Source organism: Oncorhynchus mykiss, chromosome 4 (assembly GCF_013265735.2).
Source record: "Oncorhynchus mykiss isolate Arlee chromosome 4, USDA_OmykA_1.1, whole genome shotgun sequence".
NCBI lineage: Eukaryota > Metazoa > Chordata > Actinopteri > Salmoniformes > Salmonidae > Oncorhynchus > Oncorhynchus mykiss.
In genome coordinates this window covers 16,320,212-16,346,984 of record NC_048568.1, presented here as the reverse complement: position 1 = coordinate 16,346,984, position 26,773 = coordinate 16,320,212, and the positions used below count along the sequence as shown (strand labels likewise).

The 26,773-nt window shown below is 40.6% G+C and overlaps 1 protein-coding gene across 17 annotated transcripts in view; it reads right to left on the bottom strand.

Moving 5' to 3' along the window:
• trdn (triadin) overlaps window positions 1-25,369 on the bottom strand; it is a 48,715-nt gene extending 23,346 nt beyond the window's left edge. For 10 of the 17 annotated variants that reach the window (XR_005051471.1, XM_021600373.2, XM_021600374.2 and 7 more), the window contains exons 1-8: window positions 24,900-25,369; window positions 22,794-23,003; window positions 20,280-20,318; window positions 16,029-16,085; window positions 14,734-14,865; window positions 11,845-11,871; window positions 10,272-10,298; window positions 6,277-7,665 (exon numbers count right to left, since the gene is read on the bottom strand). Coding sequence is in view for 16 of the 17 variants with exons in the window: in XM_021600373.2 (XP_021456048.2) it covers window positions 6,277-7,665; window positions 10,272-10,298; window positions 11,845-11,871; window positions 14,734-14,865; window positions 16,029-16,085; window positions 20,280-20,318; window positions 22,794-23,003; window positions 24,900-24,918 (1,900 nt within the window). In the remaining variant the exon portion in view is untranslated. Of the gene's footprint in view, window positions 1-6,276; window positions 7,666-10,271; window positions 10,299-11,844; window positions 11,872-14,733; window positions 14,866-16,028; window positions 16,086-20,279; window positions 20,319-22,793; window positions 23,004-24,876 lie in introns of all 17 variants that reach the window. The other 7 variants (XM_021600377.2, XM_021600376.2, XM_021600380.2 and 4 more) reach the window with 7 other exon arrangements.
• Between the last annotated feature and the right edge of the window lie 1,404 nt (window positions 25,370-26,773).

Below are 26,773 nucleotides of genomic sequence, written 5' to 3'. Positions count from 1 at the left end.
CAGTACACTGTAAGTGGACATCTGTACTTAGTTTAGAAGAGTATTGTGTAGCCTATCGGAGTGATTGGTTTACAAAATTATCTAAATGTATGGAATGCATGTAAGATAACTTTGTGCAGGCAAACACTACAGCTGACAAAGTCAACAAGTGCATAAACAGAACAGTATTCAATAAATACATATTTACAAAGCCCCGTGTCTGCCATATCAGAATGGACAGTGAATCCATACCAGTTTTATGATATCATGTTTCTAAGACAGTTGCAGGGGCAAAGGGGAGTTGTTCCTCTCAGGCTAGCCTACAGGCGCTCCTGTAAGTCCACTGTATGGATTCAGAACCTAGATTCCCATCTACTGCATTTTGGAGGAAATAGGACAGGGGTTCCCCATCTTATTCTGCTCCACAAATTGATGTAAAAAAATAAAATAATGGGACCCCAATTAATATGTTATCTTGCCTGTTATCGCTGTGTGTTTATATTTACTCAATACAAGTCTACCCCAGGCTGCCTCAACACATAATACTGCCATCCAGGTGTAGTCTAACAGTGTAAAATACAGTTAGTTGACTTGGTTGGATATACCTATGTTCTTAATTTGTTTAAGAATTATAAAACATTTTCTCAAGGGGCCCCATTTCAATATCAGGGAACCCCACATAGGTTCCCGATCCCAAGTCTGGGAACCACTAAAATAGCGTATGGACAATTCCACGGTAACAGAATGATGCTGATACTCCAATATTTCGCTTTAAAATGTATGTCAAACAAAAACCAATGATTGCCCAGACTATACAACGCTACTGACAATGTTACAAAAACATATTTACTTGAAGAGCAGTGTAGACACAAAGTTTGATAACAGAAGGACAGGGTTGTGCTGTTTGTGCTGTCCTTCTGTTACAAAACGTTTCATCTGCACTGTGCTTCCAAGTAAACGTGTCTAATTTGATGTGGAATTTCTCAAACGTCGTCCTTCGTGCATAGAGTTGTAATGGTTTGTTTAACTTTGCAATCATTGGTTTTTTTGTTTGGCATACATTCAAAAGTGATAAAGCTAAGTCATTCGTCTGTCATAGCGTCATTCTGTTATCGTGGAATCGCTCGTATTGCTGTGGAATGGCCTTGTGGTTGTGACTCACGGACAATAACACACGCTGTGGTGGTATGGATGACGTTCTACGACTTTTCAATTATTCAGATGCTTAGCTGAATGCAAATGTGGTCATGCTAACACAGAAGTCTGCTAGCAAGCTCTGTTGAAAACCAAAAAAATGTCTTCATCAAAAGTCAGAATTCGACCTCCTTACACGTCATACTTGACTACATCACTCAAAATAGCTCTAGGAAGCAATACCATTGACCTGAAATATAATGAGAGGCATGGCATTATATCATCATCTAATAGCGATGAACAAGGGTTCGCATCAAAGGCCATCATGATTTCCCTCTCATACTGTAGACGATCCTGTCCTGCCTCTCCACAGGGACTCTGGCTGTGCAGTGTACCTCCTCCCGATAGGGACTATAGGAGAGTGAAGATGATGGTCTTTCATGCAAACACTTGTTCATCGCCATTAGATGACGATGGCTCCTGTACAATCATATGAAATTGTCTCCAGCCTATTTGATGTTTAGATGTATACCTCAGAGCCACGACAACCTTTAGCTTTGTGGGAGCTACTCTGTCATTTCCAGTTGCACTCCCGTATGCTACCCAAGGTAATCTGGGCATCTCTTTTACTCTTGAAACCCAGAGAAATCTATACATTTCCATTCCAGTCACATCACATTTCCCTCCGATTGCAGATCAGTTCATTCACAGCGTGTCTCCAAATGTAAACAGAAATGGGAATGGCAATCCCCAAACATTGAGAATGGAATTATATCTTGGCTGTGTGATGAGTGTCCTGAATGTCAAATCACAATGAAACAAATATGTTGTAGCAGATGTGGATGGTTCAGCTGTTCTGTTTAAATGTGACCGTGGCCATTCTATATGGGGTCCGATATCACTGGAGGGAAAAACATCTGCCAAGCCTCTTAGTGTAAGCATGGCACATCAAGCAGCAGAACTATTCCTTTGATCACAACTCAACCATATCAAATTATTATCGTTCTCACTGCTACCAGGTCAGATAATATGGAATTTCAAGCTGAGGTACCTCAACGGAATGCATAGCTTCTATATCATTCTGAATAAGGTTTGATTGAAGTCTTTGTGAGGGGGATCATTTTTTGGTCATATTTTAATTAGCCCGTTTGAATGTTGTTGACCATTTTGCAAATCTGTTAAAGTAAAGGTACCAAAAGAGTAAACATCCTTCTCCATGCATTTCTTTCTCCATAAGATGATTCAGGAATAGAGATGGAGTGCTGAACTAAAGCCGTAAGGGTAAAGTAAAAAAAAAAAATCAAAGCCAGACCACTGTTATTGATCAGGTCTCTGAGGTAGTTAGTGGCACAGCCTGTGACACAGTCTTCTGTGCAGACATGCCAACCACCAGACATATATTTCATATTGATAGAAGAGAACAGATGGGAGAATGAGTAATGTAGAAGATGGAGAGAGATCAAAGAAGTGGCCTAAAGCCTTTCTCTCCACTCCCACCCCTCTGCTCCTCCTACTCTACTCCCTCGTTCCCTCTATTCAAGCACGCCGACTGTATGCTGTCAACTCTGTTCAATATCTGTACAGCAATTAATTGAACACATGACATAGATAAATTGCTATGGAACATGACATTTTTCTCTTCTTCGACCTGTTTCTTATCTCTTCTCATCCCGTGTCTAACATCAACCCTCTCTTTTTATTTACCTTTCGGCTGTAGGTTCTACCTCCTCGGGTTTAGGTAATTCCCTCTTGGGCACTGGTGCTAACCCCTCTCGTTCAGTGATGGGTTCTACCTCCTCCTCAGGTTTGGGCTCTGCTGTCCCTTCCTCCACTACCTTCTCTTCCAGAGCTTCCTCTATTGTCAGCTCTGGTTCAGCAGATAGTTCCTCAGTCTCCTCCTCCTCCTCCGGTGCTTCTGAAAGGATGATCTCTGAGAATATATTCACAGCTGGAGCTAAAGAGTTTTGCCAGGATTCAATGCATCAATGCAGAACCAAACTTAACGTTAGGGGATATTATCCAGCTTTTGTAAGGGTCGTGTCGACTTTCAATGGAATAATATGCTACTAACATCAGTAGGTTACATAACACTTGGTACACATTTGACCTCCACCAGTGAGAAAAGCATGAAACGATGGTTCATTTGCATCTGCGATCTCCTCTGTCTTTTCCTCCTATACTTCTCTCTCTTTAGCCTCTTCTGAAGGTGTGGTTACTTTTCTTCAATGGGCGGTGTTACTGTAATGCATGCAATAAGTCATATTAGAAAATCTAACCAGGGGCCTCTCAAGTGGCGCATTTCATGGCATCTTTTGGCAATAAATATCATGATGGCTTGAATATGAATAGACTAATCTATGAGCACTGGTACATTGCATGACAACGTTTAAGTATAGCCAAAAGTATTTAGATAGCAAATTCGAGGTTCAACATTTTTACAAAGAGGGAAGAAATGAAGTATCTTTACTCAAGCCAGCGTCATTAGTAATATACTACTGCTATAGTACTACAAACTACTACACTATTAGTAACTATTAGACTATTACTAACTATTAAACTATTACACTATTACAAACTATTAAACAATTACTAATCTTACACTATTGATAACTATTAAACTATTACTAATTATTAAACTATTACACTATTACTAACTATTAAACTATTACTAACTATTACACTTTTACTAACTATTAAAGCATTACTAATTATTAAACTATTACTAACTATTAAACTATTACTAACTATTACACTATTAAAGCATTACTAATTATTAAACTATTACTAACTATTAAACTATTACTAACTATTACACTATTAAAGCATTACTAATTATTAAACTATTACTAACTATTACACTATTACTAACTATTACACTATTTTTAACTATTACACTACTACTAACTATTACACTATTACTAACTATTACACTATTACTAACTATTACACTATTAAACCATTACTAACTATTACACTATTACTAACTATTACACTATTAAACCATTACTAACTATTACACTATTACTAACTATTAAACTATTACTAACTATTACACTATTAAACCATTACTAACTATTACACTACTACTAACTATTACACTATTACTAACTATTACACTATTACTAACTATTACACTATTAAACCATTACCAACTATTACACTATTACTAACTATTAAACTATTACTAACTATTACACTATTAAACCATTACTAACTATTACACTATTACTAACTATTAAACTATTACTAACTATTACACTATTAAACCATTACTAACTATTACACTATTACTAACAATTAAAGCTAGACTACGGGGATATATTAGTAAAATATGTGCCTGTGGTGAGTAATTATGATAAACAAATATATGAATTATAATAAATTTAAAAAATACTATTGTTTCTAGAACACCTACTACAATACACCGCCAACTTCAACTGCTGGAGTAAAAAATAGCTAGCCACAGTAGTTTGGTAAGTGGCAAGTTCACACATGAAAGCACCCCCTGCCTTAAAGGGATAGTGGGCTGGCAACCCTACAGAGCAACAACAGCTGCTGTCCTCTGATCTACACAGCATAAATACAGGGATTTCTATCAGAACCCCCAGAACATGCATGGCCACACACATCTCCTCACCTGATGTAATTAATACTCATGTCTTGGTGGGTTCGCTGCCAAACCTAATCTGTGTATCATCTTGAAATACGTCCAAATAAAACTCTTTCCGATTTATCTAAACCAGAACATAAAAAAAATGTGTGCCACAAACAGTGGTGGAAAAGTACCCATTGTCATACTTGAGTAAAAGTAAAGATACCTTAATAGAACATGACTAAAGTAAAGGTCTCCCAGTAACATACTACTTGAGTAAGAGTCTAAAAGTATTTGGTTTTAAGTGTCAAAGTAAATGTAATTGCTAAAATATACTTAAGTATGAAAAGTAGAACTCATTTCAAATTCCTTATATCAAGCAAACCAACTATTTTTTATGTTGTACATTTTTTACGGTTAGCCAGGGGCACACTCCAACACTCAGACATACTTTACAAATGAAGCATTTGTGTTTGTTTAGTGAGTCCACCAGATCAGAGAAAGAAGGGATGACCAGGGATGTTCTCTTGATAAGTGGGTGAACTAGACCATTTTCCTGTCCTGCTAAGCACTCAAAATATAAAGAGAACTTTTGGGTCTTAGGAAAAATGTATGGAGTAAAAAGTACATTATTTTCTTCAAAATATGAATATTAAAGTAAAAAATACCTCCAAAACTACTTAAGTAGTACTTTGAAGTATTTTTACTTAAGTACTTTACACCACTGGTCACGAAAACAATAATGTGTTATAATTATTCCTGTTTTGTTGTGGTAGCTAATCAGCCCGATATTGGGAAAAATACAATCTACACAGGCCCTGTTACAGAGAGAGAAAGAATCCGATTACCCAGGCAACCACCATCTTCTTTGGTGGTTGCCATTGAAATGTAAAATGTCATTATGTACTGAGGAACAGAAGATCATATTTTGTTTTTACTGTATCTACCTGTGCCACTGTGGTTGACAATAACAAAATGATTATACTCATTAATTGTACTATTGTATCACTGTATTCATATGTCTTCCATCCTTCCATCATGAGGCTTCCTTACACTCTTTATATTATCTGTGTCAAATATCATAATTTAATATAATTTTAAATATCATGGGCAGTCTTTAGGTAACAATAAATGCTAAATATATCAATATGATTGAAGGCCTTGATACCAGGAACAATATGTATTAATTATTGGACTAACACCATGATAAATCACCAGCCATCACTCATGGATAAAATATATATATATATATTTGCGATGCTGTATAATGTGACAGTAACTCTAAGAAAGCTTTTGTTTTAAGACATATTGTTATATAATGGATCAGTAAAAAGTGTGTAATATTAAGACATTTTAACGCTTATCGATATTGTATATCAGATTTCAGTCCCGGTACTAATCATGAATGGTAATATCAATAATGTACCCTGTGAAAAAGACAGCTCGTTTGAATTCTGACCAGTTAGTTGATAACAATGTATTAATGATATTATCTTTCTCATTTACTACACAGGTATAAGGGTTATGCATGATGATGAAACATCACTGTAATGAAAGTTATTGGTCAGTACCTGTCAAAAGAAGGTCATCAATGTCATCATCGTCATCGTCATCATCCTTGGATAGATCATCTTCTTCAGGTGCTGAGCTATCAAAGGCTTCGGTTATGATCTCATTATTCTCATCGTCATCTTCTTTGCCGATCTCTTCAGCTGAATCCTTCACCTCATCATCATCAACATCATCATCATCATCGTCTTCTGTGTCATCAGAAATGTCTGCGGCTTCTCTAACAGTCTCTCCTGAATCCTCGACTGTTTTGTCATTGTCATCGTCATCAACGACGGCACCACTGTCCTCACTGACTTTGCCATCATCGTCATCATCAGTGTCCTCTAAATCTGAGTCATCAGTTGTATCCTCAGCTAATGTGTCTGAGATATCCATATCCTCACTATCAGCAAGATTATCATCGTCATCTTCTAGGTCAATGGGTTTAGTATCATCATCTGTTTGGTCAACATCTATGCTATGATCTTCCTCATCAACATCATCATCATCATCATCATCATCTGCAGTCGAAACAGGAGCATCATCTGTGGCTTCATCACTGGCAGCAGCAGGACCAGCTACAGCATTTTCATCCTCTTCATTATCACCATCATCATCAGTGGAAGCAGCAGCAGCATCACTGGCATCCTCATCTGTAATTGCTTCAGTTTCAGCTTCAGCTATGGTGTCATCCTCCTCTCCAATATCTCCAACAGAAGTGTCTGTCTCTGTGTCATCAACATCAATCAGAATGGGGCCCTCATCCTCATCAATCTCAGCAATGACCTCTGCAGCAGCTTCATCTTCACCTTCATTTTCCTCTGCCACCTCATCAGCTGCAGCTGCTTCTTCCTCCTCCTCTTCCTCATCATCAGCCTCGGCAGCAGCCACCTCTGGAGCAGCCTCTTCCTCCTCCTCATCATCAGCCTGTGGAGTAGCCTCTTCCTCCTCCTCATCATCCTCATAATCAGCATGTGGAGCAGCCTCTTCCTCCTCCTCATCATCCTCCTCCTCTTTATCAGCCTCTGTAGGAACTTCTTCCTCCTCATCATCACCCTCCTCATCATCAGCCTCCGAAGCCACCTCTTCGTCCTCATCATCATCTTCTTCAGTCGCTGCAGCAGAGTCCTCTTCATCTGCTTCACCATCATCACCATCATCATCATCATCATCCTCATCTACCTCGGCCTCAGCTGCTGCTTCCTCATCCTCTTCCTCCTCTTCTTCATCTTCTTCCTCCTCTTCCTCATCCTCATCATCTTCTTCCTCATCTTCATCCTCTTCTTCCATATCCTCATCCTCTCCATCCTCTTCCTCATCTTCCACTTCATCTACATCATCTTCCTCTTCCTCCTCCTCCTCCTCTACTTCCGCAACTGGTTCCTTTTCCTCGGCAAACATCCCTGCAACTACAGAATTAACAGCGTAAAAGTGACATTCAGTCCAGTGGGCCGTAAACAAAAAGATAACAATAATGCCCATAATTCATTGTTTTCAAGACAACACAACACACTGCCACACAATTAACACAATATCTTTATTGTGTACTCATAATGCTTACACCTGACAAGCTGCTCTCTGCTCATCTGAGCCATATACACCTAGTAGTGAGTTTACACTACATGAATATCTCAGTGTGTATGTGCTGTGCTACCGTTATCATTATTTCATATCATAAACATGGCCAATGTAATGCTTTCTCTACATTACTGTACATTGCAGCAGTGGCGTAAACATAATGACAGTGTTCCATGCAGGACACGTCAAATACTGCCTCCATACAAAATGACAAATGCATATATAGATATACTTGCAGATGTTGACTTGTTTGAGGAAAATAATAGTTCAGAAATGGTCAATTCACAAAGAGTAATTCTGTCAGTGAAGAGTTGTTATTTTCTGTGGTAGTGAGGGAGAATTCTCTCATGGTTATGATGCTGATGTTGGGTATGAAAAGCAATCCAAAACATATAAAACCCCAGACCAGAAAAAAACAAACAGAACAGAACAGAACAAAAACCAAACAATACAAAGTCCTGTCAACAATTAAAGCAGCAATCAGCAGTAACCCCGTTTTAGTAAAGAACTGAGGGTTGGGGTTGGAGAAATGTCATCACTCTCAAATTCATAGACAGAGCTATGTACGCAAGGACTGACCATCCATGGTGGGGGTTCTACTAAGCTATACGGAATTGTTTTAAGAAGGTCGTGCCAAGGATCATTTTGATATTTCATTTAGAATTTTAAGTATCAAAAACAAATATTATGGCCTTACTGCTTGAAGAATCAAAAAATAAATATTATGGCCTTACTGTTTGAAGAATCAAAAAATAAATATTATGGCCTTACTGATTTTAGCCCATACAAATGCATTGAATAACCGATTCACTACATGGAACAACAGATAGTCCCCAAAGAATATGAACAGTTTGTTCTGAAGTGTCTGTCCTATATCTGAGAGGTATAAGAAAGATCAGATATATATGTTTTGCACTAAACAGATATCTCTAGCTTTAGCTGTTGGATTGTTATGGGGATTTAAAAAAAAAAGCTAATTAATGCTAATGCTAATTTCCGCAGGGGCACGGACATCAACCTTTGGGGGTTTTAACAATGTTTTGAGGCTATATAGTATTTGTGGACATTTATAGTGTTTTCTTGACATTGTCTTTGTTTACAAACATTGACGTTAACAGTAAAAACAGTAACAAGGTGTGAGCGTTTCTTTGCAATAATCAGGTGACGTCCCCGGATCAAGCCGGGAACTACACAAAACCTCCCGGGGACCATGACAGAATGAGAATCCTATAGAGAATCCTATAAATGTCCTTGAGGACATCCCCAGAACCAACCAGGTAGTAGATAAAAACATCCAGGGGACCATGACAGAACGAGAATCCTATAGAGAATCCTATAAATGTCCTTGAGGACATCCCCAGAACCAACCAGGTAGTAGATAAAAACATCCAGGGGACCATGATAGAACGAGAATCCTATAGAGAATCCTATAAATGTCCTTGAAGACATCCCCAGAACCAACCAGGTAGTAGATAAAAACATCCAGGGGACCATGACAGAACGAGAATCCTATAGAGAATCCTATAAATGTCCTTGAGGACATCCCCAGAACCAACCAGGTAGTAGATAAAAACATCCAGGGGACCATGACAGAACGTTCTAAGAGAATCCTATAAATGTCCTTGAGGACATCCCCAAAACCAACCAGGTAGTAGATAAAAACATCCAGGGGACCATGACAAAATGTTCTAAGAGAATCCTATAAACATCATTGGGGACATAAACATCATTGGGAACAAGCCGGGAACTAGACAAAACCTCCACAAGACCATGACAAAACGCCGTGAAGACTTTAGACGGCCATTTCATAATGTCCCAGGGACGTCCTAAATACTCATTATTGTTTGCAGGGCAGTATTCACATGGAAACATGTGTTTACAAGATGCAGTATTGGTGAATTCATGCTCACACAAATTAGTTGTGTTCTTAACTAATACTATTTGTACCATAGTACTACCAAATAATAAGATACACCGAGAGAAACTGTAGTGGTCTATTTAACAACTGCAATCGACTACGACAGTTGAAATGTGTATTCACTGAATTTTATTGTACTATTTGATTTTTCCTACAACATAATCAACATCTAGAAGACATGTACTGACCATATATTACAGTGATCATGAATTAAGGCTATTGGACAAGTTGTCTAGAGGAGCTTCTGGGAGTATAATTACGGTGTCTGGGAACAAATAGAGCCAGCAGTTACACACAGGTACAGGCTAGCAATATCACATTACATCGCAATTATTGACAGGATAGCACCCATTTCCCAAAAGTTGCTCTGGCGACAGCGCAAATGACCACATACATCACGCAGCAAAATGCCTCAATCCCATCAAACAGATGTATCAATCATCATCACATGCCCGATGTTATTTCCTGAAAAATGAGTTTTCAATCTGAGCATCATATAAAGAACAGGAGGGCACAGACCTTGTTTTCTGGACGGTAGGAATGCAGCTATGAGGTAGGACGGAAGGGGATTCCAACAGCAAGAGTTTAGAACACAAGACAATTATTAAAACACTATCCACCTTCCTTGACAAGTACACAACGTGGGACTATGGATGGAAGTAGCCAAATTAATACGATGGTTATGTGGAGGAAAAGTAAGCATTTTTAGCAAAGCCACAAAACAACAAAACCATTTGTTAGCACTGCGCAATAGCATGATTAGAGTAAATAACCATTGAGTGTGCTTACCGGTTTGTGTATTTGCTACGTTGTCATTCTAGTTGAACTACATTCGAGCTAATGTAGTTTACATATAGTAAACATCTAGGTGTATGTTTACCTATAAACATGGAAAGCATGGCCATGGTACCTTCAGCCTCAGCTTGTTCCTCTTCAACGAACCATCGTATATCTTTTGGGACGGTTTTACAGTTAAGTGCCAAGGTGAACATCCCATAAAATATCACACTCCACAAAATCTACCCCATTAACCTCAGCCTGTATCACCTGTTCAAGTCCTAAAACTTGGAACAGCTAACCTACATTAATCAATGTTGAAATGTTCCAATTTGATGAGGTCATAAAAAACAAAAAACACGCATAATTTCATTAGTCAATCTTTTATTTTTTTTTGCTTGTGCGTTTTGTCAACGATGTGAAGGCTTCTAAAGAGTGTGAGGGGAATGGCATAGTGTAGATAAGCGGTGGGAAAATAAGCATGGAATGGTTTCAAAATACCATAGAGAAGGATAGAAGGGCAGAATCCTTTGGTATTAGACAGCAGTGTGCTAAGAGAGATTTAGGCCTACATTCTGTTAGGGTCTCTGGCACAGCCAAGCATGCAAAGCATATCTTACAGATGTAGGATCTTAATACGAGCCAGTTTGCTATAGCAGGATCCTGCAGCAACCGGAAATGTGAATTATTATGTGGATTATAATTCATGGACATTTTTGTAGGGGTTGAAAATCAAGTCTGAAATTTCCAAGTGGAAATGACAAACTTCAGAAGCCTTTTTAAACCACAAATACACTACAAGTTTTAAAATGTCCTGCATTGCAGGAAAGTTCTCCTGCAACTGGGCGATCAAATTAAGATCCTACGTCTGTACAGCAGATTACAAATGGTGTAGGTCTTGTCGGTCTGACTCCATGCAGTGACCCTGCATTTCAGCAGCAGGTTTGGAGTGACTAATCACGCAGCATGTGTAAGCTCTTGCTGAAAGAAACAAGGCTTTCACTTCCAAAGCGTCATTAGTGGCCTGGATAAGTGAATTTTGTTATCTCAGGTCATGCGGACGCCTGCTAAACTCTAAAGCCAAGCCCACGTCCTCACAATAACCTGTAGCTTTGTGTCAGTCCTTTAATTAAGGAAACAGGATGTAGAGTAGCAGGCAGAAGAGTTAGCGTTCACATAGCCAGGAAGCGTTTCTCGACAAAGAGGAGTTTTCCTTTCCCTAACAGCTGTGGCATAAAGAGCACGAAGGAGACGGCTTTTATAATACATTGATGAATAAGTAAACGGCAAAATGAATAGATGCATGAATACAAACCTTTTTTCTTAACTGGATGTAGCTCACCTAAATAGCAGATGGGCGAAAAAGATGTCAGCTTAAGAAAGGAACCAACCAAATAGATCTAATAAAACATTGATGAAGGCAGAATAAATTATGAATGTGGATCAGAGTGGAAGAAAGGCTTTTCTTCAGCTGCAGGCAGCTTATTCTCCACTCTTAAAAATCACTAAAAATCAGTAAAGAGTACAAGTCAACTCAATGAAAGGCAGTACTGTAGGCTACACAACAACAGCAACAACAGCTAGTAGGCTACATTTGGTTTACTATGCATCTCAGAGCAAAGGTGGATTTAGTGAAATGATTGGACTAGTCAGCCATTCTTCAAAGGAGATTTGAAAATACACCAACCTCATTTGTGCTAAACCGGCACGAGCTATGAATAGCAGATATTCACACTATGATGAATTTTTTCCCCCTCAGAAGTTGGGTGAGAGGAAAATGTTCGTTCTCCAGGGTGTGTTTGATGTTTTGGGGATGTGTTTGAGATATAGCTCCTTTCAAAGCACATTAGCCTGAGGGATAAAGTTTCCAGGTTGTGTAAATAAATTAAAGCAACAAATAATATTTTAAAGCTTATCCTGAGGCCAGGGATGACATTTATTTAATAATTTGTTATTTAGTGCTATGACTCTCTATTAGGAAGTTGGCATTGCTTTGGTGTCATGACCTGGAAACTATACTGTGCCCTGAGAGTGGTTAGAGTGGCTAGGCTACAGTGAGACAGTGTGCCTGTTTTAGAGTAGCTACTCTAAAATGAGACCGAAATAGTCTCTGCCCTTTGAGTTGTAACTCACAGACAGCTGTCAAACCGCCAGGCAGGTCAGCATCTTTCTGCATTAGTCCACTGAGCTATGCATAGCCATTGTGGGGACGACCATTCCCTCTTGCTTTCTCTCTTTCTCTATTATCTCCGTTTGTCTTGCACCTCCACCCCTCCACAGACTCACTCTCTCCATCATTTAACAGGGAGCAGAGGTCACAGTTACGTGTGTGTGTGCGCGTGTGTGTGTTTGCGTGCGTGTGTGTGTGTGTGTGTGTGTGTGTGTGATTGCGATGTGACCGAGGCAAGGAGGGATGCAGAGTGGTCAGTTAAGATACGCAGACACTTTAGTCTGTCTGACAGACACCATTGGATGATGAGCTACTGTCATACTGAATGTATACAATACAGTATGTTCATTTTGTATTGTTAATGAACTCAAATGTGCATTATGTGCCTGTTTCCTAATACATGTTTTTACCCAATACCTACTTGTACCTTTTACACTTTAACGCACTCTATTGGCCTAGGCAGAAGGTCACTGCTCTAAGGCCAGAGGTACTGTTGATCCCCAGACGGCATAATACTACCATCTGAAATAACGTCCTTATAGAAGTGACCTAATAACAGTGTGTGTGCATCCTGGTAATGAACGGCATATGGTATGATTTATAAAAACAACACTAATGCAGCAGATGCCTGTATAAAGTTGGTCCGTCCGTGTAGGTTCTAATTGATTCACTCCAGCTCTAACTTCATGCGTGTGTTCATATTAAAACTACACTGGTTTCTTCATTGGGACTCAAATCAGTGCCTAAATGATGCGTTCCCTTTACTGCACAACAAATGTAAGTTACATTTGTTTGCCCATATTAATATTCTGTCCTGTGATTCAGTTAAGGCTGCTGTAGGCCTACTGTATGTGTGGTGCTGCTGCTTAATTGACTGAAAACATCACACTGTTGTGCATTCATTCCTCTGCCACAAATCATTACTGTTTAGCAGGAGGTTTGTCCCTGGACTGTCGTACAGTAGTTGTCCTCCACACTGTGGTATGCTTAGAGCTCCTCTTATAAAAGTAAATTGCTAGGTTGTCATTGAGATTGAATACCTGACGTCAAGTTGCCTTCCTGTTTCAATAGGGCTGGTAAAAATGCATTTAATACCCAGCTGAATCTTAGGCTAAACTAAGGAATTGAGATTAGCACCTTGGTTCTATCAGATATCCTTTAGCTAACATGGTGTAAACTGCATGAGCTGTTGTTGTTGTGAAAGACACGTAACATGAACTGCTGAGTATAAGGTTGATAATGATGGTTTGGAGCAAGCTTGGAGATGAGATGTGCACATTAAAGTGAGCGTGGCGAGCACAGTGGGTGGTGAAAAGACACAAGCAAGGGATTGATGAGAGAGAGAGGTGATTTCTGCTTTCTTTGGATGACTTTATTTTTTTTTTAGAACAGTCACACACAAATGTGGTACAGGAGTTAAAAGTATCACGCTGCAGGTCGAGAGCCTTGTTCTTCCGCTTCAAAATTCTTCCGCGTGAAAGGCTGGAAAACAGTGTCCCGTTCTTTAGTTTTGGAGTTCGGGTTTGGGAATGAATGTCACCTCCTACGTTTCTGGTCTAAGCTTTGACAGATGGACGTGGTGCTGTATTTAATATTGCAATACATCATCTACTATGAGATATGATAAACAGTGTCGGGTTGATATGTGTGGTACACACAGTCGTGTGTTGAGTGTTTATTAAACCACAAGCTAGCCTTGGAAAGAAGCTCGGCTATGGTTCACAGGTTCTCAATCTGCCAGACTTATCCTGCATTGCACCCTAAGCCATACAGACTTAAGGGCTGAATTGTTACAGCCGAGCCATTAACTGAATATGTGAACCTATAGAGGTGAAATGGTGGAAGTGAAATGGAATAAATCAAACGGCTTGACGTTGAATGTGGCATGACCTGCCAGGTGACTGGTCAAGTCACAGCAGGTCAGCCCTTTTTCTCTTCTTGAAATACCCTGGTGGTTTGTTTGTTATGTTACTGTTGTTGCTGTTGTTTCATCTATTATTAGGGTAGCTCAAGAGACAACTTGTGAAAATATACCTTCGATTTCCTCCTCCTCGGGTGCTACCAGGCTGGAGACAAAGGTCAGAAGCAGTTTGCCCCAGTCAGTGGACTCCTCCACCGCCTCGTTCACCACTTTCATGGGGTCCGAGCTGATATGCTGAATGCTTCCTGAGAGTGTGGTGAACAGGCTGTGTGAGCCAAGATTTAATAGCACAATATAGCCAGCATGCATTTACACACACTTAAACCTGGACTAAAAGACTTAAGGAATACCTCATGAATTACCACCGCATTATATTATACACGATAAAAACAGTCATTTGACAATATGCTGTCCTTAATCTTTCAAATGCAATTATACTGCACACCGTTCAAATGTTCTGCACTTAGAGAACAATATGAGAACAAAGGCAGATCACAGCAAATTAATTTATACCCAGAAACAAATTCAGCAATATAGACTACAGATATGAAGATGACTGTGTACATGGCTATTAACTATAGCCTGGAACTAATCAACTAGAACCAATGTGATGTAGTATAACATATCCTCTGTCCATCCATGGTCCAATGGGTAACTTCAAATGTCTGCTGGAGTATACGGTGTAGACCACCATCTGTTGCGCCATTCTTTACGGCTTTCTGCTGTGCAGTGCAGGCAAACGGCGTGAGACAGACATTCCCATTTCGTCGGAGGCAGAGACATACAGAAGGCAATAGGCATTCATGACAGGTAAACATGCAACACACTACAGGACATGTCAGACACCACTGCCAGCGGAGTGTACCCCAGCACTGCGTTAGTGACTCTCAGCAGAATATGACTGACTGGTCTTTAGAGATTGCACTTTAGACTCTTTAGTGCTCTTCAGTGATGATTTATCAAAGCAGTATCACCGATATTCAGAAGAGAGTGATTGTTAGTTATTTAATCCATAGTCGTGTTGAATCAGACTGAGTGGGTTAAGGAAACACGGTTGATGTAGCCAAATTCAACAAAAGGAACATTTTGGTTCTTGGAATTGAAAATATTCACGTGGGAATTAATTGTCTATGCAATTCGGAAAAACAATTAGATGTCTCAGCTAAAGACAATATCTAAAGGCTTATTTCAAATGTATCCAAAGGTATTTGTCATAACATGAGTTAACGGACTGATTACTTGCTATATTAGTCGCTTATAATCAATTGTATTATCTTTCCTTTTAAATTCATTAGTTTTATCTTCTCCTTTAAAGTTAGTTGCTACAGTATGTCAATCCAAACTCACTAAGGGCCTCAGAGGCCTCTAATCGGCACGACAAAGTTGAAAGCATAGTATAATGGCTTGCCTCTAGACCTTCCTGCATCCTTAATTACTTTCCTGACAGCGGGAGGTGGGGAGACCCCTGTTAGGAGGAGAGGTACATATAAGCAGTGGCACAGGGACAGGGACAGTGAACAGTCTCCATCACATGCACATGATCAATGCGGGGAGAACAGACTCCAGAGTGATGCATTCTGGGAGGAAGTACTGGACAGTCTTACCACAAGAAACAATGGCACAGAGACACAATTTACTCACGATTCACAACCACCGTATGGTGACAGAAGAATTCAACGTCATCACATAGACGTTCATCACAATGGAAACAAAGATCGGCCGCAGTGTAGAGAACACATCAACATACGAACAGTAAACACCCATAGTGCAATAGGAGTGAGAAACAGGACAGAACAGCAACATGCTGTACTGTAACCATAGCAAACGCAGTATGTCTTTCACTCTTTATTGAATCTGCTATAACAACAGTTCTTCCTCTGTGCTTGGCCTGTTTTTATTTGAAATGTATTCTCATTGACTTGGTTAATTTGTTCCAAAACATTACGTGCAATAACATAATACTGTGATTTGAAGTAGTACATCAAAATTCATGGCATTGAGTAACAATGTGAAATTGACTCCAACTAGGAATACTAATGAATACTGATTAATTCAGTGGCATTTGTTTGAATGGCACTTCAACCTACGTCATAAAGCAGAAAAAATATATCCCTCAATGCTTGTGCATTTGAACCCCTCACATTGTAGTCTATCTACACTGATTCCTGGCATGGAGACTGCAACTAAATCCACAGAAATAAATTACATATTAACCTGAAAGAAGTGGTAAAGAAGGCAAGGGACTTGGGAGTGGAAATGGAATCAACCCTCCAAACTAAGTCCCTCATTACGGAAAGGCTATGTGGATTGTTCCAAAACACTTTGGAGGGTTTAGTTTAGAGAAACCGGTGAAGTGTGGGTGGCAGTATAACTAGCACCATGTCACCTGGCAACACATTCATTCCTGTATTCAGGAGGTCTCTGACACTACGTCCGTCAGGCTCCAGTTTGCAGGTGTCCCTCTTTAGCAGGAAGTTGAAGGACCTAATGAAAGCACTGTTTTCCCTCTCTCTCGCTCCCTCTCCTCCCTCTCTCTCTCATTCTCCTCCCTTTCACGCTCCCTATCCTCCCCTGCCTCTCTCTCCCCCTCTCCCTCTACCCCCCTCTCTCTAACGGGAAGCAATGGAGGCATGGCAATAGAATTGATTCAACTCCAATTGGACGCCTCCCAGGCTTTGCAGTGCACATCAAGGGGAATTCCATTTCCTCACAGCCAGGACTCTTGCCCATTGTTCCAAAATGTTGGTTTAGTATTTAATTTTCACAGTGTCGCCCTTTATTGAAATGTCATGGTGGGAAAAATTGCATCTTATTAAAAGTGCAATTTTAATACCCATTTGCTGTCCAACTAAATGGTTGTGTAATGGGCAGGTTCGTAATTTCTAATTTTCCAATTTCTCAGGGCAGACAGCCTTCTGCTTCACACATCTATTAGTTTGTGACCTTGGTGAAATCATTTAGCATTTCCCCTGTTACTGTACATCTTTATGTGTTCAAAAAGTAAAGTATTTAATGGGCGTGGGGATGACATGGGGATGAAATAAGACATCTGCTGTCACTAACCACTGTCTACAAAAATACAAAACATTTAATAATACAAATTCCAAAACTCCATGTTGTATATCCACTTGGGTCCAGTACTATAAATATTTGAAATGGTGACTGACAGGTACTCTAGCTATTCCCGTAAATTCCACTGTCTCTGGCAGTCTCCTCTCTGACAGCGAGGGGTTCAAACGAACAGAGAGGACCAGTCTAAGAAAGGGCGTCCAGCTCCACAGCCATCCCTCATAGAGAGAGACAGAGTGACACCGCTACAGAGGACCTAGTGCTACACATAGCTACCCGATTCTTAAAAAGCAAGAACATGAGACTTCCTTTCGCTATTACTGTGTGGTCTTACAAACCAATTTTACCAACCCTTTCGATTGGAACAGATTGATACCTGATAGATAATTCACTTATTTTCAAGATACATGTTGGCTACATACATTTACTGTGGTGCAGATTACACATTGTCCTCAAAGATTGTGGCTTCATAGGCCATTTCCGTATATAAGATTTATATCATATGGGTATTTACATTATACTGTGCGTGTTTGTTCTTTTTTGGAAATCTAGTAATTTATTAATATGTACATAGCTCCTGTTTTTCCTTTCAAGGGTTTATCCATGGTGCCATGGTTTTGTGTGGTGATTCACCCTCCCATTCCACATGTGTTGTCCTGGTGCCATACAGTATCCCCTGGTATATTCTTAGCTAACCATAACCCCCCTTTCCCTAATCTAATTTAGGGATGCGTGACCCCAGTACTTTTGCTATCAATTAATATGTCTACTGTTTAATACATTGGTTAAGGGTATAGTTTAGCTACAGTCTGACTTCTACACCTAATAAAGACTCTTGTATTGTTATGACTCGGCTGAGAGGCTTTGATAGAAATGGCCACAGCGTCAACTCCTTCCCATGATTCCATGTGGAATGGTTCAGGAGGTCAGGAGGTCATTCCTCCGTAGATGACCTTCGGTATTGGCCACATTCAATGCTCAGTAGTATGCATTGTAGAGGAAATCTATATCTCTCCTTGCAGGCTTATCTGCAACATAGAATATTAAATTATAAATATTAAAGCACATCAGATTGGTGTATCCTTCTCAAAAGCAGAACTCAATCAAAGAGAAAGGCATTCTCCATGGCCAGAAGGAGTTATTACTCAATACCACACAGTTAATAACACCAACACAAGCTGATATGCTCTCAATGTGCCATTATTGATGTTAGCATCAAGGCAATTGTGTATAAATTGAGACGGGAAAGGCAACTAAAGTTAACATAGGCCGGATGCATGGGAGCGATTGGCACACAATTAATTGGGATCATGTTGCCAGGGAATAAGGTTAAATAACACTGTCAAATAAATCAGACTAAAAAGCTCACGCCTGACCACTTGACAGTAATATAATAGTGATTTCAGGCAGTACTTGACTTGGGCAGAAGCTCAACTGAACTGAGTACTGGCACCTCAAATGTTCTTCTGCTTGAGTTCTTGCACCTCTTATCGAATATTATCTAAAAAATATTGAGGAATTCCTGCAACTAAATATAAACGGTACCAGCACCCAAAATGAGTACCGGCACCTATTTCAGTCCAAGTCAAGCACTGATTTCAGGTGAATGTAATGGTTATTTTTCCTATAATCGTGGTGGCCTATTTTGCTCAATTATGTAAAGGGCACAAAAAACATGCAACACTCAAATTGTTGCGCCATTCTTTACAGCTTAACCTGGCACAAAACCTTCTAGTACCTCCTGTGATACAGCCTCAATACATTCTAAAGCTTTCTGGTTATGTTATAATTGGTCAAATGAAATTGGCTGCTGCAGGAAATGCTACAGCCAATTTAAAATAGTACAGTTAGCTACAGCATATTCATCACAAATGAGCACTTCATACACTAAACACATTTCACTGGACATCAAGTAATGACTGAAGACACACATGGACACACACACACACACACACACACGCACACACATATAAATGCATTTCTTGTAATGAATGTTGCTTTAATGTTACACACTATGGCGTTACACACTACAGCGTTATTATAGTATGTTTTGTTAAGCTACAAACAAACAAAAAAGGTAAATAGTAGCTAGTTAAATGACACATCAAGTGACTACTAAATAGGCTGTATACCTTTCCAATCACAAAGCAGAAATGAGTCAGTTCAGTGAATGATTTCTCATGGAAGCTATAACCCTAAACTATTCACATAGGGAGATTATGGTTGACTTTATGAACGTATGTATAATTATGGTTGGCATCAGAACGGAGACACTATCTCTGTATTACTGTGAGTTTTATTAGGCAAAATAGTCCACTTCAATTGCGATAATCTACTAGTGTGAAAAAGGTGTACAGACTCACTTAGTACCAGATGTAACCTGTGCAGCCTTGAATGAACCAGAATCAACACTTGATGGACCATGTGTACATGAATCCATTATTGCGTAGCATCAAGCCACCACAACACTGACTGGAGTGTGTGACAATTGCTCCCTGTCAGCAATTAAAGCATGCAGGTTGTTAGTAGCAGAGCGGAAGCGAACACACAGATGGGTATGAGCACTACACTGCAGGCAGAGAGTCTTTACCAGGTGGCAAACAGGGGTCGTCACAGTATAATGTATGATCTTTTTATTGGATGGGAACAGGATGGCACATGGGGATGGACAGGGTGAAAAGAGGAGGAAACTAGATTAGAAATGAGAGAGTGAACGTCGCTACGGAACTCTAGTGAATAAATGAAGGGAGTGAGGTGCATGTGATTTCAGTGAAGGCTAGAATGGCTTTGGGTTGGTAGACTAGACTCCACGCCCCCAGAGTACGTCAGCCTTCAACAACTATCGTGACTTGTGAGTTAATCGGATCTACAGTACGTGACAATGGTGGCCCACTTTTGAAGTTTGCTTCAAAAATGTATGTGCAAGGTCTCACATGGAAGACCTTTGACATGAAATGAAATGTGAATGGCATATGACATGAAAATGGAGAAAGAATCCATGTACACCAATGACAATTTCTCGCACGTACTGATCGGCAAACAGCAAACTCTCAAACACTGAAAATTGTCATTGTACAACTTTATTTTTAAACCACAATATCACACTGAAAACAACTTTAAAGAATACAATACATTACACATTCCCTCTACAGAGATTTTCACCATTACGTCTGCAACAGTTGTAATGAACTATATCAATCATAATTCTGTGATACAATAACATCTCTACTGACTGAAGCAATGCATCTCAAAACTAATCTACCAGTAAATCTATTTGGCTATTTGACTCAAAGCTGTTTGACTGGGAGAGAGGCATGGCTAATTCTGCCAAACCCTCTCAGCAACTGCTGCAGATAGGGCCTAGGCCCAGTAAACTGCAATGCTATGCCCTATCTATCTTTGTCACTGTCAGTACTATTAGTAACCAGACAATGAGCTCCTGGCTACCCTGAGAGCCCACACGCCGTTGGATAAAGTAGTGGCAGCCTGAAAACAACAAGCTACTGGGCCTTATCGCTTTCACTGAGCTCACTGCATTCCTTTGTCGCCTGTTTTAGCCATTATCTATGAACTTGTTTCACCCAAGCTAAAGGTTAAGGCTAAATTATTAAACAAACCTTAGAAGAGGGACTATTTACACTACATGACAAAAAGTATGTGGACACCTGCTCATCGAACATCTCATTTTAGAATCATGGGCATTGTTAGGGAGTTGTCCTCCTCCTTTGCTGCTATAACAGCCTCCACTCTTCTGGGAAAGCTTTTCACTAGATGTTGGAACATTGCTGCAGGGACTTGCTTCCATTCAGTCACAAGAGCATTAGTGAGGTTAGGAACTGATGTTGGGCGATTAGGCCTGGCTCGCAGTCGGCGTTCTAATTCATTCTAAAGGGGTTCGATGGGGTTGAGGTCAGGGCTCTGTGCAGGCCAGTCAAGTTTTCCCACACCAATCTCGATGAACCATTTCTGTATGGACCTCGGTTTGTGTACTCGGGCATTGTCATGCTGAAACAGGAAAGGGCCTTCCTCAAACTGTTGCCACAAAGTTGGAAGCACAGAATCGTCTGGAATGTCATTGTATGCTGTAGTGATTTCCCTTCACTCGAACTAGCACGAACCATAAAAAACAGCCCCAGACCATAATTCCTACTCCACCAAACTTTACAGTTGACACTATGCATTGGAGCAGGTAGCATTCTCCTGGCATCCGCCAAACCCAGATTCGTCTGTTGGACTGCCAGATGGTGAAGCGTGATTCATCACTCCAGAGAACGTGTTTCCACTGCTCCAGAGTCCAATGGCGGCCAGCTTTACACCACTCCAGCTGACGTTTGGCATTGCGCATGGTGATCTTAGGCATGTGTGCGGCTGCTCGGCCATGGAAACCCATTTCATGAAGCTCCCAACAAACTGTTTGTGTGCTGACATTGCTTGCAGAGGCAGTTTGGTACTCGGTAGTGAGTGTTGCAACCGAGGACAGACGATTTTTAGCACTCTGTGGTCCCGTTCTGTGAGCTTGTGTGGCCTACCACTTTGCAGCTGAGCTATAGTTGCTCCTATACCTTTCCACTTCACAATAACAGCACTTACAGTTGACCGGGTCAGCTCTAGCAGGGCAGAAATTTGACAAACTGACTTGTTGGAAATGTGGCATCCTATGATGATGCCAAGTTGAAAGTCTCTGATATCTTCAGTAAAGGACATTCTACTGCCAAAGCTTGTTTATGGAGATTGCATGGCTGTGTGCTCAATTTTATACACCTGTCAGCAACGGGTGTGGCTGAAATAGCTGAATCCACTCATTTGAAGGGGTGTCCACATACTTTTGTATAAATAGTATAAAATGGGATCAAATCTATATCCACATCATTAAAAACCAGAGTCTAAATGACCAAGATTACTCAACGCATGAGGCATCATAAAAACTACTGCCCATTTGCATTCTAATGAGCCCATACAAGGAAAAAGGAAGCCTAGCTCTAACCTACAGAGGCCTATGATGTATCAGGTAAAAAGCAAAAACGTAACCCTAACACAGATCAGTAACATCCCAATGCATGGTGGTAGGAACAGTATAGGAGGAAAGGAAAGGTTCAGGACTTACCTGTGAGGCCCTTGTAGTCCATCAGGTCAAACATGATGATGGCCACACAAGACCAGGTGACGACCAGGGCTACGACCAGGATCCAGGCCATAGGTGAACTGAAGGTGGTGTACAGGTCGTCAGTCGCGGTCCTCTTGGTCACCCTGGCTGGGGGGTGTCCTGCCTCTCCATTTTTGCTCTCAATGACCATGGTTGTGGTGAAGGATTGCGCTGGAAGAAAGGACAAAGGATAGGTTGTTGGCCTGATGCTGAACCAACCATAAAGGCCCAGTGAAGGGTTAGTTCATGAATAGACTGCACTGAGACAAGTTTTTGACAGGGGAATAGCTATACACTGAAGGTACTACACTGTATGGTACACAGTGTCAAAGGAATCCATATACTTTTTTTGTGTGGATTGTGTTGTCTCTGTGATCTTTTGACTTGGCCATCAAAGAGCTCTCTCTCTAAATGAATATAAATCTCTGTAGCGTGGCAATTTGATTTGATGTTAAATGGAGAGAGATGGGCTGGCCATGCTTCCTTACAAACACAGCATATGACCTTTATGTGCGGAATTCATTTTACAAGGCTGCTCATCGATTTACCAGAATGTGGCAGACTAGGTCAGAATAAGCCATTGATTCTTGTGAAGGTGCAATAGTTAGAATGCAGTGTTCAGTCTCTAAAACATTATCTGCTGCTTTTATACTGTGAAATCAGGTCGGTGCAAACCAGACAAGCTGTTGCTGGTGGCACGGGTCTCTGGTGTGTTTTCTTAGTCGGCCCCTGACAGAGATAGTATCTGACTGAAATGCTGTTCCAAACCCCTTGATTTTTGTGTTGCATGTTTATGAATGTATGTATGTCGTGAGTGTGAAAGAGAGAGAAAAAAGAAAGACAGAAAGAGAATAAGTGCATGTGTGTATTCGCCCAGCATGGCTCAGGCCACCTGTTGGATCTCTTCGCCATGGCCTGCACCCTGTTGTCAGCAATGGGGGATTATGGGCCCCCATGTCCCCTCAATATGCTGACTCAAGAGGCTCTGCAGGCAAACACCATATGCCCTGCTTCTTCTCACTTTGATTCAACAAAATACAATATGACATACTGTCATACTGCAACTAGAACAGTGTGTGTGTGTGTGTGTGTGTGTGTGTGTGTGTGTGTGTGTGTGTGTGTGTGTGTGTGTGTGTGTGTGTGTGTGTGTGTGTGTGTGTGTGTGTGTGTATGTGTGTGTGTGTGTGTGTGTGTGTGTGTGTGTGTGTGTGTGTGTGTGTGTGTGTGTGTGTGTGTGTGTGTGTGTGTGTGTGTGTGTGGTGTTATTGTATGTGCATTTGAGTGTGTTTGCCAGGGTTACAGTAATGGCATTTACAGAGTTGTATTATCCTGGAATCCAGGAGTAGTGGAGTGGGGATAGTGATGGAATGCATCACGCAAATGTGTTGGAAAAAAAAGAAAGAAAAAAAAAAGAAAGAAAAAAAAGAATGTACGCTTCAACACATCTACTTTACCTCTCTCCTGACCTCTTGCTGCCTGAAGTTGACGTCCCTGTCATGGGAACCCTAAGTAGTTCTCCATGACAACTAATCTCAGGACCGTAATTGAGAGCCAGTAATACAGTCTGATAGAGTCAGCCAACAAAACACTGATATGATCTTATCCTCTCCTGGGTGCCCTCAATATATACTCTGATTCATTTCTAGGTCTATTTGAATTGCTGTTGAATAGAAGTTTTACACCCAGGCTCAAGTTGGTTCAAATCAAGCCCTTCTTATTGGAACTGATGTGTAAGACTGAGGCAAAACAAGGTACATCAGACAGAATCATTAAGTTTGATTCCCAAAAGTAAGATAACGTCAACTTTTCTCGGTTGTAACAGTGATGATGGACGTGGATTGTGCACGTGAAGTGCTAGATACTTTAAGCCGTGCTGACGTCACAAGTGTTTCAAGGCTGCATAGCAAATAGCCAATTATGCTATCATGATATCCACTATTTTTCAGAAGCTTCTAAATCGTCTGCGGAACTATGTCACGTTTTTAAACATTTAAAATGACAAATGAAATGACCTATAATAAGGAAGTAAAATGTAAAGACATACTTAGACTTGTGTAGATACTGTACCTTCGACTCCCTCAGTCATGGCAGTTTTGAAAATGTAATTTCAGCAACAGAGTTGTGTTGAAAAACATACATGCAGCGCCTCAGGGCTAATCCTGTTCTGAGTCCTGATCGTCAAGGAGAGGATGGGACCATGCAAAGAGACCCTAAATATATTACACCTGGTGTCTGGACTGGATGTTAAATCCCCCCTAAAGAATCACAATTTAAAATAATTCAAAGGGTCACAGTCTCAGGATCTCTGAAGAGGTTCAGTTAATGTCCAGGAAGAGAGCAAAAAGTCGAGGGGAAAAGTTCCAGGGCCGGCCAGTGGAGAGTTCGGGATCCAGCCTAAAAGTTTCCCCTGCCCATGATTGGTGTAGATCAGGAAGCTTAGGACGGGACAGAGGCTTCAAGGTAACCTTAACCCAGGCTATTCTGCCCTGCCTGCCTGGGTTATTCTTAGAGCTAGCCGCACCAGCTGCATTCTGCTTTGCCTTTTTAGGCTGGGGGCGTGACCCCCTCCAACAGACCTGTGCTGTCATCGAGTAGGGTAGCAGAGGGGGCATCAGCACTGCTCTCCTGCACTGCCGTATCCATCTGCTGGCCTGGGACTGGCAGACAGAGACGTCACGTCACTGACAGTGGAGGAAAATGGCCACAGGCAGGAGCTGTTCATCTGGCCTACAGACCTCTATTAGCCTGGCCTTGGTGCCAGACTGATAGCAGCCAAAGTGGATGCAGCCAAAGTGCCATGTTTACCTTGTGTTTACCTTTGTGAACATGGAATACAAGATAAAGACCACCACTGCTTCCCAGCATTACCTGTCAAGAGCTGTGCCCATATTCTTATCTGGGTGCCAGCCAGTCTGGTCAGTCACTGCCCACTTACTAGGTAGGTACCTAGTCAACAGACTGGCACCTGGCAGCCACCAAGGCCTGCCTTTGGCATGGTTATTCCAATTATTCCTGGATTATCTTTACAACTGTAAAGCCAAAGCATATCTGATGTGATTGCTGGAATATAACCACCTACATTGTATGAATCTCAGATTCATGAACCTCTCAAAACATGAATCAAAATCACCACAGAAATCCATGAAAATTGATGCTGCTGTTTGATATTGTCCTTTAAATCCCCCACAAGGAAGAATATTGCATGTTTAAAATGTAATGCAGTTGACCTCAGTGGAAGAAATTCAATGCATTTTCACCACCCTCCTTTCTCGGAAACCACACACCTCTGCTGAGAAGCCTTTCTGACAAGCTAAAGCAGTTGGACTGCTGACTAATCCCTGAACCCACATAAAGGGCTGAAAAGACACATTTCATCTGAGGATATTAGTAGCCTACAGTACTGAGTTTAGGTCATCCAAAAGTTACGTTGCTGCAAACAAGTTGACAGGTTACTATACTAAACAAAAATATAAATGCAACATGCAACAATTTCAAAGATTTTACTGAGTTACAGTTCATGTAAAGAAATCAGTCAATTGAAATAAATAAATGATGCTCTAATCTATGGATTTCATATGACTGTGAATACAGATATGCATATGTTGGTCACAGATACACTATATATACAAAGATTAGATTTGATCCCATTTTATCCTATGTGTACAAAAGTATGTGTACACGCCTTCAAATTAATGGATTCGGCTATTGCAGGTGTATAAAATTGAGCACATCGCCATGCAATCTCCATAGACAAACGTTAGCAGCAGAATGGCCTCACTGAAAAGCTCAGTGACTTTCAACGTGGCACAGTCGTAGGACCTCACCTTTCCAACAAGTCAGTTTGTCACATTTCTGGCTATGGATCTAATCATTAATTCAGCAGAAATGACTGTGCATCACACAACACTCTGCAAATATGACCAGTTGGCCTTTGTTTGAAA